General features: G+C 39.4%; 1 protein-coding gene across 2 annotated transcripts in view; it reads left to right on the forward strand.

The window, feature by feature from the left end:
* Positions 1-18,161, forward strand: part of atp9a (ATPase phospholipid transporting 9A) — a 45,906-nt gene that overhangs the window by 6,131 nt on the left and 21,614 nt on the right. For both annotated transcript variants that reach the window (XM_074643322.1, XM_074643321.1), the window contains exons 3-14: positions 1,674-1,787; positions 1,984-2,092; positions 3,788-3,846; positions 4,781-4,832; positions 5,974-6,068; positions 9,535-9,615; positions 10,041-10,116; positions 10,278-10,354; positions 11,790-11,950; positions 12,048-12,190; positions 13,026-13,138; positions 14,423-14,632. In XM_074643322.1, the coding sequence (XP_074499423.1) occupies positions 1,674-1,787; positions 1,984-2,092; positions 3,788-3,846; positions 4,781-4,832; positions 5,974-6,068; positions 9,535-9,615; positions 10,041-10,116; positions 10,278-10,354; positions 11,790-11,950; positions 12,048-12,190; positions 13,026-13,138; positions 14,423-14,632 (1,290 nt within the window). The remainder of the gene's footprint in view (positions 1-1,673; positions 1,788-1,983; positions 2,093-3,787; positions 3,847-4,780; positions 4,833-5,973; positions 6,069-9,534; positions 9,616-10,040; positions 10,117-10,277; positions 10,355-11,789; positions 11,951-12,047; positions 12,191-13,025; positions 13,139-14,422; positions 14,633-18,161) is intronic.

Raw genomic sequence — 18,161 nt, forward strand, 5'->3', positions numbered from 1 at the left:
ATTTCACACAAATGTCTAATAGGATCAAATTATGACATGATGACATTTTGGACAGACATGGATGGATGACTGCAACGTGATTGGTTGGCGGAGGCATACAACCGCGGGACGATATTTCTAGTTTTCTCAATAAATCAGTTAATTGTTTGGTTCATTAAAGCTGACATTGGTAACTTTGAGCAAATATGCTAAAAAGTTATTTTTAAAACTGTCACTATATCCTAACAGTAATGCATGAGACAGATAATCTGTATTATATATTTTAGTGTACTGTTTAGCTGTAAAATCAGAGTTCGTGACCCGGCCGCCATGTTGAAAACAGTCAAGCCAAAACCAAGCACCGCCCACCAGCCGGAGCAAACTTTTTCATTTTACAGCTAAACAGTACACTACAAGATGTTTCATTTTCAACATTTGAGGCAAGAAATAGGCATTACAGTAACCGAATCTTGATTCATATTTGATCAGCGCTGCACTCGGTCAAACTCAAACCGACACACCGCACACATAGCAGAGGAGAGACAGAGGAGCAGGGGAAACTCACAGCGATGTAACAAACCCGTTCTCATCCGTCAAATGCAGCCGCTTTGTATCTGATGCAGGGTTTCAGCCAGAAAAGTTGTTAGGAGGCGGTCAGCCCGCCTTAAGCGAGGATGAGCCAAAGTTGAGGCTAACTTTGGGGCTAACCACTTCAGTAAACAGACTGTGGCAAGCAAAGCACGGGAACTTGTCTTGAGGAGTTTTAGCATTTATTCACCGACAGTCTAAACTGTACACACACTGCACTGATACACTCACAGCTATAATGTTACTGCCGTACTCGCCTTCAGTTCGTCACACACACTCCCTCGCTCTCTCTGTCTCTCTCTCTTGAGCACATACCAACACTTGTTAACATTAAAAACACAACCATCTCAGCGAGTTATTCCTTAAAGGAGTTTGCTACTTGTATAACACATTTTAGTTTAAAAAACATTTTGAAAATACATAATTCCTAGATGCTTAGGCCCGGAGGGGAGTCATCCGAGGACCAGCGTGCCGCCGGGCTTGCAATACACTGGCGGAAACCCTGTGATGGAGCCAAAAAGAGGGCCTTGTTCCTCGGTATCAGACAAAGCGGCGGTATTTGACGACTTGAATGGGCTGCACACCCTACGCGCTGTTATTGTCTGGGGGTTACACCCCCACGTCGTGCCCAAAGGCTATTTGCTCACGAATTTACTTCTAGGCTATTTGCTGACGCCCAGAAATGATCCGGACACAGCGAAATAAGAAGAAAAGAGAAAATCCAGACAGAGGGCAGGGTCTCTGCAGATACAGACACCACCACACACTTCTAGTGGGTCAGAAGTGATGTTTGAGAGGGATTGTTTTTGTATCAGTTTATACATTGTTTTTTAGGAAATTCTTGAATATTATACATTTAAAGGAAACATTGTTAAAAGTGTCATATTGAAACAATTTCTGTTTATATATGTTTAGATGACTTTTCATATACAGGCCACTAAGACAGTATTATAACAAGGGGAAATGGAGTCCAATGGCGTAAAATACATTTTCTATCAAAATCAGTCATGGCCTAATAGTAAATGTCATATACACTCATATGCACAATAACTTGCCACACAGGAACTGTTTCACCCTGTGCTTCCTTCTTTGTTTTATGTTCACAGGTGCTGTACAATCAGTTCAAGTACTTCTTCAACTTGTACTTTTTGCTTTTGGCGTGCTCTCAATTTATCAAGGAGCTACGCTTGGGTGCGCTCTACACCTACTGGGTCCCTCTGGTATGTGGCATTTCACTCAACTGTTAATTATTATGGTCATTGTCAGTCAACTTCTATACTTTATTAGTGCTCAGTGCTTCTTTTTTTGATGGAAATGTTCCCACGAACACAGTTGCAGCACTCCCTCACATAGAGTTGGTTTGTTGTTCTCTGCTTTGGAGAAATAACGTTTTAATTTAGACATTTCACTCTCCAGGGTCTCGTTTTGGCTATTACCATCATGAGAGAGGCAGTTGAAGAAATAAGATGCTACGTTCGAGACAAAGAAATGAACTCTCAGATTTACAGCAAGCTTTCAACGAGAGGTAAGGATTTGAGGACAACACTGGTTGTGTTTTTGGCTGTGTTGATATCTGAACCGTGTTGCTTATTTCTCAGCATCAGCGTCTATTAACTGTAGGAGGTTGGTCCTATTAAACCTTATTGGGGCTAGGGGAAATGGGGGGTAATTCAAAACAGAGATGTAAAAGTATACATAAGAGGCCTTGGTATAAAGTGCTACCAGCAATAAAAAGCAGGAGACCTCTTGTGGTTTCCATCACTTTGCCCCTTTGATGTGGCAGCTTGTTTTACCCATAAACACAATGACTGGTTGCCTCCGTGATAGCGGCCCCCGTGCATATCTTGTGGTTTATAGAAACTTTATAGTGTCAGAACTTGGTGTGTTGTTTTCTAGCATAGGAAAAAAACTGGTTGAAGTTGTTTTGTTGATTAATCGATTAATCGTTTTGTCTATAAAATGTCAAAAAAGTGGAAAATGTCCGTTATGATATCTCGCTCCTCCAGGAGATTTACTCAAATTACTTTTTTTATTCGACCGACAGTCCAAGAAGCAAATATATTCAGTTTACTGTCATACCCGGCAAAGAAAAGCACCAAAAGCTTCATGTTTTTAAGGCTGGAACGAATGAATGTTTGCCATTTTTGCTTGAAAAATTAGAATTGATTATCAAAATAGTTGCAGGCTAATTTTCTATTAATTGACCAGTCAGTTAATCAACTAATCATTGCAGCTCTGATCACATGTTTAAGATCAAATGTGCATGAGATATTGACATAAAAGCACATCTTATATTAATGATGCTTCATCTTTTATTTTAAATATAGTACATTTTGTCGCATTTTGTTTCTGAATGGTGTGACATAGAGCTGCAACAATTAATTGATTAATCGACTTGTTGTCAACTATTAAATTAATCGGCAACTATTTTGATGATCTGTTAATCGGTTTGAGTAATTTTTAAAGAAAAAAAATTCTCTGATTCCAGCTTCTTAAATGAGAATATTTTCTGGTTTCTTTACTCCTCTGTGACAGTAAACCAAATCTCTTTTAGTTATGGACAAAACAAGACATTTGAGGACGTCATCTTGGGCTTTGGGAAACACTGATCAACATTTTTCACCATTTTCATTTATAGACCAAACAACTAATCGATTAATCAAGAAAATAATCGACAGATTAATCAACAATGAAATTGATCGTTACTTGCAGCCCCAGTGTGACGTGAAGCTGCTTTGTAATCTAAAATGTTTAGAGCACTAACGAGAAGTCCCTTGAAGCCCAATGCACAGCAATATTAATGTGCTTTAATGTCTTGCATATGCAAAGCCCAGAGGTCACGGCAGAGGTCAAGGGTCAGTGATCTCTCCCAAACAATTTTGCCTGTTCGTTCCAAATGGAATGAAAGAAAAGGCTCAACTCCCCCAGCATTCTTTCAAATCTACATGGAAAACTCCTTTCCAAAAATTCACTGGGGGCGACTGGTGAGGCATGCAGAACAAAAGTTCACCCAAGGAAGTGTTGGAATTAGTGTTTTGGAGGCACTTTGTGTGTTTTTAGATATGATCTTTGAAGAATCATTTCCATTAACGCTTAGAAATCTAAGTTAAAGTATTAGAACGGTCAGCCCATATTTATTGAACATGATTTTTAGCATAAAAATATGTACAAAGTTACTAAACGCTTCATTAACTATACACTTTTTTTCTGTGTATTCCAGGCACAGTGAAGGTCAAAAGCAGCGGCATTCAAGTCGGAGATCTTATAATCGTGGAGAAGGTTTGTTAAAGATTGTTTCATCCACATCTGTAAATAGTTTTGCTTTTTTTAGGACTGTCAAGTTCCCATTTATATGACAGCGAATAATGAGGGGGTTGTTAATCTTCTGTGCTCCGCTGGTGACTGAGGTGAAAGGAGTTAGTAAAGATTTTGTAATCTTGTGATCAATGCTGAGCCTCGGCCTGTCACACTCAATGCACACACAACACGCGTGAACCTAAAATGCCTTTAATTAGATCTCGAACACAAATTCAATTAAGTAGTATTTATTGACGTAATTGTTTTCGTCTTGAAATCCCATTTATAGTTAGTAAGTTAGTTTGAGTTTTCAGGGGAATCTGTTGGGTTGCTCTTCTCGTGAAACATGAGAAGTGAGTGCTGTCTTCAGTTTCCAACTAAGGGCTTCTTTCTGAATCGCTCATTTCAAAGCAGCTGAAAGAAAGGTCACACATGTTGTCCTGCACGTTTCACTAATATGACTGAGTGACTCTGAGTTATGTGGGTTACAATTGAGGAACTCATGAGCAGAGGTGAAACCAGTAGCTGACAAAAAGAAAGAATTTCTAAATTAACCTGCATTTGAAGAGTCATACAATACATCTCTTTTAGACTATCGACCACTTAGCAATAATCCATGCACAGTTTTGTTTTTGGGAAGCTGTCCAGATGTCTTAAATAGAGAATTTGTCTGGTGTAGCGGAGGGAGCAGGTCAGGCAGAGTGTATAAACCCGGTCAGGGTCCTGTTCAGGCCACGACAGGATGATTTGCTGGAGGGCTTATTATTTTGACTGATTGGCTGTCGGTAATGTGGCACATGAAAAGCTAAAAGTCTTGACTTTTTCTATAGTGAAAGAGCAGAAGAGGGAGGAGGGAAAAGTGCAGGATCAGGAAGTGATGTTGACGTGATGTTTTTCTTTCTGCCTTTCTTTGTAGAACCAGCGTGTTCCTGCTGACATGATCTTTTTAAGGACCTCTGAAAGAAATGGTAAACATCTGCTGGTCATTCATCCAGATCTCCACAACAGGCTGGCTGGCTGACTGGCTGGGGAAATGACTTGTTTAAAAAGGCGCTGAGGTGCAGGGATTAGCCCTGAGCCAGGACAGGAAGTCCTACAATGTCTAAATTGTAATTGGGTCCAGTACTAAACTATCACTCAAAGTGCAGTGTGGTAGAGACTAGTTCCTACTCCATGTAATGGAGACAAAACATTGGTCTCTCTTCATCTTCGATGACTAATTTTGTCTTTCAAATGAGAAGATAATGAAAAGGAAAATCTAGGGACGCATAAATCCAATGCAAAGAGAAAACAGGAGACATGAGAGGAGGATGCCTCATCTGAATAATCAAATATGGATTAGGACAAGACTTGTCAGTGATAGCACAAACTTGGCAAAATGCATTGCTCTGTTTATTTGCACATATACAAAATACACACAAGTCCATTCAAAATAACAACCTTCAAGGCACAGCACATCAAAAATCACATCACAGGGACGAGATGATTTATTATCCGCTTCCACAAACCCAAATGTGACTGTCAGGGAAGCTAGGTGCATATTGTTGTTGTTGTTATTGTTTCCTCTTTCTGTTGAGGGGAAGAAAAACAACAGCTTTGTTTTACTGGAAACAGTGCTCGGTTGGTTATCTCTCTTCCATGTGGAGGCCATTAGGTCAATTATGAAGAGCCTAGGCCAGGATTGGGAGTTTTGGGCAGGATGACGCATGCAAGCCAGTGGGGGGATGGGCTTTGTGTGGTGGAAGCCTTCACTTCTATCCCAACAGTGATATGCAGCTCAGTCCCATTCACACAAGTTGCTGCTATTCATTTGTGGCCACATGCTAAATATTTTCATTTTCATGTATTTATTCAAACCAGGAACTTGAAAACAGATGTTTATTAGAACAAATAGAATCAGAAACCAGCAACAGTTGACAGTAGCTTTCAGTATCTATTGAGATATAAATGTAGTGATTTATACTATCAGTGCCACCATCAAGAGTAGAGATTGTAATGCCCCCCCCCCCACCCCTTTAACTAAAAGCCTATCTATTGTTGCCCCCTAGGGGTGAATGTGTTTCCTATCTGGCATCAGTGGCAGCTCTTCTCTTGTCCCCTCTCTCCCAGGCTCCTGTTTCCTGCGGACTGACCAGCTGGATGGTGAGACGGACTGGAAACTACGCCTCCCAGTGGCCTGCACACAACGACTGCCAACTGCTGCTGTGAGTCATAGAAAAATGATGGAGAGATAGTGAGGATGCAAGAGAAAATGTGTTTATGCCATCGCTATGCCTTGTAAGAACTGATGAATACACATGATTGCACATACTGACTGTGGTCTCAGAGAGGCAAGGCATTAAGACACAGTAGTAGTTTAACTAGAGTGCAGGGTGGCCTGGTCATCAGAGAATGACTAAAAGGTCAAAGGTTCACCTCAGGCTGTTTGCTCTTCGAGTTCTTCACTGGTCGACCAGTTTGGGTTTTTAAAGGCAAATATTCCTGCTGATAATTTTAGATTTCAAATTGTCAGTAAATTTGAACAGTTTTCAGTCTGATAAATTAAACTAAAATAGTGTTATTTATTTAGTGATTTAGTCTGGAACTGGTGGGGGGTAAGTATGGGCCGAAATATGTCATTAGAAAACTAAATTTGAATCATTTATATTTTAATTTAAATTGCTCAACTTGCATTAAAAAAACTGAATTTGAATCACATAATTTGAATTTGTATGTTTAACTTGAATACATTTATTGAGAAACTGAATCTCAATAGCATAATTTGAAATGGATTTGATTATTTTGGAACTGAATTCCAATAAACTTGAAACTGAATGTAATATTATGAAATCAAATTCAGTTGCTATGAAAATCTGTATTGATCCTCACTGAGAATTTTGATCCTGGTGCTGGGGATCACAGCGGGCTGGTGGCCACTGGGTCTAACCTGTGGCAGCAATACAGAGTTTGCTGATCCAGCAGGGAGCCGGGGCGGTCTGGGATCAGATCCCCGGCGCTGGGGTTTGAACTGGCTTAATTACAGTTACTACAGCCGCTTACTGACGGTCCATCTCCAGAGCTGCAGCCCGCTCTCCTCCCAGTCTCCAGCGGCGGGGAGTGATGTAATGTTAGACAGCGGGACCACGAGGTGCTCTAGCTCGCTAATTCTTGTCTCATTTGTGGTCTGATAAACAATAAATTCATTTCGCTATTTTCCGCTATTTTATCAATTAGTAAACTATCAAACCGTAGGCTACACGGACCCGAGTTCTGTGAATCTGCACTCGATTGCTCTTCCTCGACGACTGGATGTGTGTCTCACTAAACTGAAGTTGAATTACAAGAACTGAATTTGAAATGTGAGAACTAAATGTGGAAGTACAGATAGTTACATTTTCAGGATGAAATTTTTTTGAGGATCAAATACTGTTCTAGAGCAACTGAATTCAACTTCAGAATATTACATTCAGTTTCAAGTTTATTGGAATTAAATTCCGGACTAATAAATTAAATTTCAAATTATTATTATTGTAATGCAATTATTAGGGGTGTGAAAATAGATTCTCCTATGTATCGGTATTATTATATATTCCGTATTTTTTTAATTTTTTACTATGTATTTTACGATTTTGAAATACATTTTTATTGCCAGAATTGATATATTTGCTTCATTTGAGTCTATGCGGAGGTAGAAGGAAGTTACCACTTTCATTGCTGTAGTCTGAGTAACGTGACGTCATATCCGTTCTGTATTCGTCACTCGAAACAAACCGTAGCCGGACGGCCGTAGCGAGCAGAAACCGACAGATACGACAGAGCAGAAAATGGCGGAGGGTCCGCATGGATACGACCTGCACGCTCACATTTTAAATCCTACATGGTAAGCACTACACATACAGTAAAGTATGGAAACTCTTTGGGTTTCACACATTGCAGGAAAAGCAGAGCCAGACATCACGGCTAAAGCTGCAGGCTAACTCTGTTATGGACAGGAAACGTTATCGTATTGCGGCAACGTGCGGTCAAGCCGGCCGTCACTTACATCTCTGTGGTCAAATCAGCCGACGCTCCAACTGTAGGGCACCCATATACTGACATTTATGTTAAATGCATTTCAAACGGCCCCGATGGAGCTGACCATGGATGTGTAAAGAGAATGGAGCTAACGGTAAGAGCTAGCGACGGACTTGGCGAAGATAGCGGAAGTATACACGTGTGACTACGTCTGGTTTTCAAAATAAGGTGTTAACAAAGGGAACTGTTTACACAAAATCCATTTATAGAAATAAGATTGATTAGATTATATTCACCAGAAGTATAAAACATTACATGTCCCTTATAAATTAAATAGAAAATACCACTAATTTGTGAGGGAAATGTCTTTATTCTTTGATTTTTGGGTTGGTGGAAAAAAATGTAATAGATAATGCCTGACAATGAGTGATATATTTGACTTCAGGACATCTCTGACTACGTACGTGCTGAAAATCAAACATTTTTACGTATTAATTTAGATATTTTCCAAAGTGAAAGTACCTAGAAGTGTATGATTCAACTTTCTTCCCATGGTCTAGTGTTAAAAAAGTTAACATAAATCGTAATATTGAATTGCAATACATATTGAATCGGCACCCCAGTATCGTGATAGTAGCGAGTCGGGACATAGGTGTATTGTCCTAGTCCAAGCAATTATTCCAGTTAAACAATTAAAATTAAAATGATTTGATTCAAATTCAGTTTCTAGTGACACATATTTCTGCCCATAGGTAAGCAGTATGGGCTTTAATTTTGTAATTTTGTAATTATAGATTTTAAAAACTAATGTTTGGAAGCTGGTGTCAGGAAGAAATCCGAGGTGGACAGCATTGCTGTTACTTAATATGCAGTAAAAGGCTAATAATCGCTGCTGTTGGCAAGCTGATATATTGGTCCAGAGCTGAAACAATTAATCATTTAGGCCATCGACAGAAAACTATTTGACAACTATTTTGATAACTGATTATTTGTTTAAGTACATTTTTAAGTCAAAGTGCCCAAAAGAAAGTATCTTTGGGTTTCGGACTATAGGTCAGACGAAACAAGACACATTGAAGATGTTAATTTGAGCTCTGGGAAATTGTGATGGGCATCCTTCACAATTTTCTGACATTTTATAGACCAAATTATTAATTGATTAATTGAAATAATAATCAGCAGATGAATCAATAATAGAAATGACTGTAAGTTGCAGCCCTGGGCCTAACTCCCCCCTGGATGGCTAATTTTCCCACCTGTCTTGCGTCTGTTGTCACGTGCTCTCCGAGCCGCAGGTGACAGGACATGTTTTGAGAGGAAACAATTGGCAATGTGCGAAGGAGGACAAGATAGTGAAATTAAAAGAACCGCCGGCGCCTGTGGCCATCATTGTCAAACAAATATATAACGAATATTTTTGTTTTGAATATGTCAAAGCCGTTTGTCTACTAATTATAGCCTCGGGCAAAGATTCTCGATGTGATATGCAAAACCAAAGAGCAAACACCGCTGCTGCATAAACTGTAAAGGACAAATGAATCTGGTGTCCATGTAAGAGATATATATTCTCGGACATAGTTAAATAATGTTTGTGGTGTGGTTGTGGAATGTGGTTTGTCATTATTCAATCACTTTTTCCCATCAGTGATCCTAAACTGTGTTTTTGATGTCTCACAGGACCTTCTACAAATCAGATCATATGTATATGCAGAAGAACCAAACATTGATATCCATAACTTTATTGGAACCTTCACCAGGGTGAGTGCTTACGTTACTATTTCTGTTGAACCCTAAGCCCCTTGCAGACATGTACCCCTTTATGTTAATGGGATTTAACATGTCGATCAATCTTGCTTGGTCGGGCCGGGAGATTAAACCTCGTACCGCCACGGTAATAATTTGACCAGCAGTCTCTCTCTGTATTCTCAATTTTCATTTTGTGATGTTAAATAATGAAATAGATTTGAAATGTGTCAGCGGATTCACTGGGAGAAGTGGGGGGGCGAGTCATACAGCAGCTTCAACGGCATAATACATTTTAAATCCTAATCCAAACATTTGTTAGGTGACAGATGGAATAAGCCGGCAATGTTTACAAACGTCTTATAACGAACATAGCGGTTAGTTGACTGTTTGTTGTCTTTGATCATGATTCTGTATATTTGTCGTCTCAACTGTTACAGGAGGACGGAGATCCCCCAGTCAACGAAAGTCTCAGCATTGAGAACACCCTGTGGGCCAGCACCGTTGTCGCCTCTGGTAAATAACTGCTTTGCAGTGCAGATGTGTCGATAACGCAAAAAAGAAAAAAAGAAAAAAGACATCTTGTCAAGATTATAAGTCTGGGAAACATCTTCTTGACATAACTGTGTTTTATGTTCATTTTTTATATTGGCCTCTTTTTCTCTCCCTCACTCCAGGCACAGTGGTGGGAGTGGTGATTTACACAGGCAAGGAGCTGCGCAGTGTCATGAACACCTCCAACCCAAGGCACAAGGTACAGTAGTGTGAACCAGAACCCGAGGACCAACATTTGATCATTTAGCTAGGGTTAGTAATGTTGAGAAACTAGCAAGAGTGCACTAGATTTTAAAAATGATCCAACCGAAATACCCAGCCCAGTGTTGCCAACTCTTTTCCAATGACAGTAATTAGCAGCACTCGCTCCAAAAGTCCCTAAATCTAGAGAGAAAGTCGCCAAGTCGGCAACACCGACTCCCGCACTCCCAGAAAAATGTACATAATGAATGCAAACAATGAACATGGCTATTGTTAGTACTCACAGCTGTCAAGCTAGTAGCTTGTGGAAGACTCTGGTGACGCGCAATGGGCCTCATGCAGCAACGTTCTCTTAAAAATGTTTGTATATTTTCTGTTAATAAAAAAAAAAATCTGAGAAGTCAACACTCCAGATGCACCAAACACTCTTAACCATCTATATCTGTTCTTACCCAGATGTGATGAATGATTAATCCCACTTGATCACTAATTGGAGGCGCATGGCAGATTCATTTATTATAAGCATAGGAAACACTCCCTAAACTCTATAAAAGGGCTGGTGCAAATACTCGCCCATGCCCAATTGGAGAGATTCCACCAAAAAACGTCTGTAAGGAGAAGAACTTCAGCAGTAGTGAAATCGAGCTGCTGTTTAATAAACCTAAACAAAGTAAACACGTGATTTTCCAACTTGGGATCAATGGACCAATAGTATTACTTTAGCCCAGGAATTTAATAATCCAATCCTTACATTTACTCTAAAACATATAATAATATATTTTCTATCCATTTGATTATATGACATTCATGCATTTTAATTTAAAACTTATTTTTTCTTGCGTTGGACAAACAATTTGTGCACTTTGAAAAGATGTTTTTTTTCTTATCTTGGTAAGAGTTCTCTCGACCACTCGCACAATTTTCTCTTACCAAAGAGAAGAACACAAATAAGAAAACACATTGGGGAATCCCAGAAATCAAAGGGTACTAACAAAAAAAGAACAAATCGTGGATATGAACAAAAATAAGAGGAAAGTTCATATATTGCTTCATGCATGAGGCCCAATGAGTGCACCACAGAGTGCGCGCAGGCAGGCAGGTAACTCGTCCAATCCTTTTATTTGGGCCGAATGAAATAATTGGACAGGCTTATTACAGTTCTGCGACAGACACTGTTTTAAAAAAAAAAAAAAAGATTGCTATCGGGATGTAAAGATAATTCCAACAAATATAACAAGACCTGTTTTTGAAGAATATTACCAACCCTTGCTTTAATAATTAATTGTGAAATGTATTTAACTTTTAATTGATTCTTTGATTTACTTCAACCTACATATTGCACTACTACTACTACTACTACTACTACTAGTGTACACACCCCATTTGTTTGTACATTAATTTGACTCATAATGTTTGCCTCTGTTGCTCCTCAGGTGGGTTTATTTGACTTGGAAGTGAACTGTTTGACTAAGATCCTGTTTGGGGCCCTCGTGGTGGTGTCACTGGCCATGGTGGCCCTCCAGCACTTCGCTGGCCGTTGGTACCTCCAGATCGTTCGCTTCCTGCTGCTCTTCTCTAACATTGTGCCGATCAGGTGCGACTTCAGTTTTCCTACTTCCAAGTCATCTGCAGTGTTGCATTGTGTGTTACATGTAAGGAGTTAAAACATTTGCTGTTTTTATTTGATGTAGTTTGCGTGTCAATCTGGATATGGGAAAGATGGTTTTCAGTTGGATGATTAAAAAAGACTCCAAGATCCCCGGGACGATGGTGAGGGCGAGCACCATACCCGAACAGCTCGGACGCATCTCCTACCTGCTGACTGACAAAACAGGTTAGACTGCAGGAAACGCCAGTGAAAAGCAACACACTGTATATTAAAATAGCCTTGGATGTGTGGCCCAAAAGAATCAGCGAGGCCAGCGTGTGGAGTACTAAAATGAGGAGTTATAGTGCTGAGGATTTGCCTAGGAAGTAACCAGTAGGACAGAGTTAAGTCGTTTCCTTCCCTGGGGGGGTTTTGCTCTGTGGTGGGGTTTCTGCTCCCAGAGACCCTGCTACTTATTGGACCCTTAAATCTTAAAAAAAAAAAAAAAAGTCTCTCATCCATACACACCTTTAGAGCACAAACACCTCCACCAATGCACTTCCTCAGGCGCGAGGTGTTACACGTCAGATTTACAGCCCCATGCCCAATAAACTGATCAGCCATTTCCCCATCCAGAGCGCGATAAGGCCAGTGGGGTCTGCAGGTCAGGCTAATGTACGCGCGAGGCCCCTGAGGTCTTTTTGATATACTGGCGGAAAATGCTTTTAAAGTGAGTGTGAGGATACAGAGGTTGTGTGTAGTGTTGGAGGGAAGGCTTCTGGTTTCCTTACCATATGTGACGTGCAACCTCTCTTTTAAGTTTGTAAATCCAAACCCGTTAACGGTATGGAAATATTTATACAGATATCTACACCTTTTTTTTTTTTTTTTAAATGATATCCATTTAGCAAGCAAAATCTGAAACACCGTATCATATTTTGTGCTGTCGATCATTATGCAAAAAGTGTCACATGTAGAGCAGGATGCTGAAATTCATCTTGAGTTGAACTCTTTCAATTGTAAAAATTTTTTTAGAGGAATTTCACTATTTGAATAACTGTGATGTAATTATCTTTACCAGGAACTCTTACTCAAAATGAAATGGTGTTCAGGCGCCTCCATCTTGGAACTGTGGCATATGGGATGGACTCAATGGACGAAGTACAGAGCCTTGTGTTCAGCGCCTACACGCAGGTAACAAAAACAAAAAGACATGCAGGAGTCTATGCAAAGAGAAGAAAATTAATGAACTAGGGCTGTCAAAGTTAACGCAATAATAACGTGTTAACGCAAATTCGTTTTAACGCCACTCATTTTTAAAACGCATTAACGCAACTTGTGATTTTCGGGTTGTAGCGGGCTCAGTTTTAAAGCTAGAGTGAAGATACTGTCGAACTAGCTCGTCTCGAAGGAGGCTAAATAATGCTCCAAACTTTTTTGCTAAATTTTGGCGAGGAAAAACTGGCATGGCCTCAAGATATGTGAAAGAAAATGGTTCTATGGGTACCCACGAGTCTGCCCTTTACAGACATGCCCACTTTATGATAATCACATGCAGATTGGGGCATGTCATAGTCAAGTCAGCACACTGAAACACTGACAGCTGTTGACTGTTGGGCTTCAGTTTCCCATGTTATGATTTGAGCATATTTATGCTAAATGCAGTACCTGTGAGGGTTTCTGGACAGTATTTGTCATTGTTTTGTGTTGTTAATTGACTTCTAATAATAAAATCATACATACATTTTCATGTATTTTGAACAGATAAAAATGTGCGATTATTCGCGATTAAATATTTGAATCGATTGACAGCCCTAGAATGAACAAATTCTCTCACAACATTTAGAAAACAAAAGACTTAAATTCCAAACTCTAAGGGAAAAGTTAAAACAAACAGACATGAGCATTGTTTTCAGGAACATATCGGTTTGTGATTATTGTTTGGTTGAATGCTTCCTGACCTCAGATGACACTCTTTGTCCCCCTTGACACCAGAGGTTAGTGAAGCAGGAAACAGGATTAGCCCACAAGCGAAGCACTGACCGGACTTCTTAAATGACGCTACCATTAACCCCTGGAACGCACGGGCTTCTAAAAATAGCAAGGCCACAATGCGAAAGCAAATTGTTCATATTTACTTTACACATCTGGTTATGTTTACAGGCCGCTATCACAGCAATCACTGAAACTGCTGTTAGTGAAGCAGTGAGTTTCTCCGACTAAAACATCTCCAGATAGTAATCTCTATTTTAAAATGAGCTTTTTGAAGTGTGTATTGTTGTCTATAGGAGTTCACTTGTTCATGCAGCTTGTTTATTTTGACAGTACAGATTATTAGTTCTTCTGACTACAATAGCTGTCCTCTCTCAGAAAAACCTTGACCGCAATGAAAGATTCTCATTAGAAAAGGTTATAACTCTTTTCACATTCCTGTATGCCCCTCTTACTGATCACAGTCCCTTCTGTAATTGTCTTCAGCCCACCCATGACCTTCAAGCCTCCAGGGTTCAGGCAGCCACCAAGGTCCGCAAGACCATCAGCAGTAGAGTCCACGAGGCTGTGAAGGCCATCGCCCTGGTGCACAACGTGACGCCCGTGTACGAGGCCAACGGTGTGACAGACCAGGCCGAGGCCGAGCAGCATTACGAAGATACATGCAGAGTCTACCAGGCTTCCAGCCCAGATGAGGTACGATGGCCAGCCACACAGAACCACACACATGCTCCTCCAGTTTTAGTGATGCTCATGTTGTTTCTATCAACAGAAGGGTGGACTGAGATGAGCATGTCCTGATATGATGACTTTTATAGTACTGATTATCTTCGCTTGAATTCGCACCAAATATTATTGATTTTTTAAATCCTCAAATGTATCTTATCTTAATTAATTAATTAAGAATTGATAAAAAAATATCAATAATCCCTCAAAAATACCACATTAAGACACCAAGACCTTGAGGAATACCATAGAAAAATTACATTTATTTACATTTTCACATCTCACCATCATGTTCTTCCCGTTTCCATTCAGCGGGATCTAATTCAACAATGTTCATATGGCAAGGCTTGGCTCGGCACGGTCAAAAACTGTTTGGCTCTCCGTCTCACACACCCCTGATCCTAATCAGGAGAGCTTACCTATATGCACTTTCATGTCCATGTTACCCCCTGTGGTCAGTGCTAGAACTGCAGTCATACATTAATTGTGTCATCCACAGATAAAAGTAAAACAAACAAAAAACGACATTAAGGCTCCAACACCCCTTATTGTCAATATAGCTAGGAAAGCCATCCATCCTCTGACTGAGAAAGTTTGTGAACTGGCCACGGGCCGGAGCAAACTTTCTCATTTTACAGCTAAACAGTACACTAAAATATGTTTCTGAGAACATTTGAGGTGAGAAATAGCCTCTGTGGCTCAGAGGGTAGAGCAGGTCGTCCACCAATCGGAAGGTCGGTGGTTCGATCCCCGGCTGCTCCGGGGTCACATGTCGATGTGTCCTTGAGCAAGACACTTAACCCCAAATTGCTCCCGAAGGCATAGCCATCGGTGTGTGAATGAGTATTTAGATTAGATCCTGATGGGCAAAGTTGGCACCTTAGCAGCCTCTGCCATCAGTGTATAAATGTATGTATGAATGGGTGAATGCTGACATGTAGTGTAAAGCGCTTTGAGTGGTCGGAAGACTAGAAAAGCGCTATATAAGTCCAAGTCCATTTACCATTTACCATTTACCATTACAGTAACAGAATCTTGATTCATATTTGATCTGCGCTGCCTAGTTTGACAGTTTAATCATAGTTTGTGAGTTTCGCGAGCAGCGATTGACAGCTGCTGTAGAGACTCCTCTTCCCTGATTGGTTGTTTTTCTTTGGGCACGGTAGAATCTTGCAAATGCCATTAGAAGCACTAAAAGGAGGCAGAGGAACCAGATTTTTCGGTCTCATGCACTACTGTCAGGATATAGTGACAGTTTGAGCAAATATGACAAAAAAAATATTTTTATTAAAGTTACCAGCTGTAGCTTTAAATCTGAGTTCAAGACGTGTACACAAGATGATTTGTGACATCGCAATTAGTTTAGAGGCCGGTCGTGGTCCAATATGCAGCTTACACAAGTGTGATGTGGAAACTTGAAGCCACTGATAATAGACTTCTCATTGAAGAAGAAGATATCTTATGTCCAGCAGTTAAAGTCTTGAAATGAAAAATGTTTGCATATTCATAGATTCTGTATTTTTCAGTAAAGGGGAACAAGTAGTTTTTTTAAGAGTTTTGAGTTTGTGTTATTTAGAGAGTAGACTTTTTAACAAGGTAAACTATATAAACTATAAACTATAAACTATACCAACCTGACTGAATTATTATTATTATTAGAATTATTACTCATAGCAGAGTATTAGCTTTAACACTTTTTCATCATCTAATCATCATATCATATAGCATTTAATTTCAATTTCAATTTAAAAAAAAAATTTAAAAAAAATTGGGCTGAGAAAATGTTCTCAGTTGCTCAGTGACTGCAAAGAAATGTAACTTTGTGATAAACTCATCATTCAGTTGTTGGAGTGCAGGTCATAAACTGTATTTATATACTGATAGAACTTTTCATGCAAGAAATGCAGCTCAAAGTGCTTTACAAAACAAGAAAAGAAAAAAATAATCAAACAATTTAAGATATTAAAATACCTTTTAAAAGACGAGGGAAGTAAAATAAAAAAAACAGTTAGAAAAAGAGGGAAATAAAATGAAATAACAAAAACAAGGCAGGGTGGGCTCACTGGATTTATTCATTAGAAATATTTTCAACCAACAATAGCTATTAATTGCTCTGCTATTTTTTTTTTGTGCATCTTTATGGAAACATGCATGTAGCCTTGCACGTTTCCCATATTTATTATACAAACAGCTGCAGTATATCCATCACATCATATACATATATAAATACACACAGGCAAATACCTACATGTTGATATACATCAACTTGACGTGTTGGGAAATGTACACTTAATCTACTTAAACATCATTTTCTCAAGGACAAACACGGAAGGCCCAACAGAAGAATAGACTTCCGATCTCAAGACGGAGAGTTGTTGGTTCTTGTCAGTAAAAGCCATTATGTTGAGTGTCTTCCCTACTTTCTTACTTGAAGAGGAACATTCACAAGCCAAAAGGCATTCAGCATTTATGTCCTTGATCAGTATGAATTCTTTGAACATCAGGAAGAGGGCTGCGGAATTCGACTTCGATCCATTTCCTGCGGTGTAAATACGGATTTCCTTAATGTGCTCCCCAGCCCATTGCACTTATGCCCTTTTGAATTTCCTCTTTGATAGCACATTTTAATAGAGCCCGGTACATGTGTTGTGATTGAAGAGCTGTGGTTTATATTGTGGGAAGGACATTGAGCCGTTTTATTGTTTCAGGATAAAAATTGTAACCGTTCTTTTTGAGTTGCTGTGTGTGAAAGTTGCATTATATCAGTTTGATACAATCTAGATTCAGTTTGCTTTCCTACAGCTTTCAGGAAGTCTTAATATAGATCTGGTTTTGGCTGTGAGTGATATGGACACAATGTCAGTAACTGTTGAATGAATGGTTTCTACCAATGCAGTCAAAACTGACAAATTACTACACACCAATCATAATAGTTTTTTTGTACAAGTAATAATAATGGAAAGGATGACTTATATCAGTAGTTCCAAGCCTTTTTCCTTAAGGGACCCCTTTAATATCAATGAGTCAACTGACGACCCCTGAGTAAGTGACATGTTTTATGGATATTTCATTTTATATTCAATGCTTAACAATATCAGTACAGAACAACTGATAAACTGTACAATTAACCCAAACAGTGAACGCAATAACTACAGGAAGTTTGTGTAAAATGAGCGATTTGGATGAATTTTGAGCAGATTATTTCTTGTGAATATTGCATCTAAGATGAGTTTTCTTGTCATTTTTAGGAACTTTTAATACAATTCTCTGTATGATATATATTTTTTAACTATCATTAATACTTATTGGGCTTCTTTTTCGACCCATTCAGTGTTTTCTTCTCCCTGACAGTTGGCCATTGTTCTATTAGCTCTTTGGTTGTTGTAGCTGTGTACTTTTTTAATACAGGACGAGGCTGTTTAGTAGAGATGGAAGGCTCTGTGATTATAACTTGTGTTCAGGTCTTCACCGTGCCCTTAACCTGTGAGATTTCTTTTTA

Source organism: Sebastes fasciatus, chromosome 8, assembly GCF_043250625.1.
Source record: "Sebastes fasciatus isolate fSebFas1 chromosome 8, fSebFas1.pri, whole genome shotgun sequence".
In the NCBI taxonomy this organism is placed as follows: domain Eukaryota; kingdom Metazoa; phylum Chordata; class Actinopteri; order Perciformes; family Sebastidae; genus Sebastes; species Sebastes fasciatus.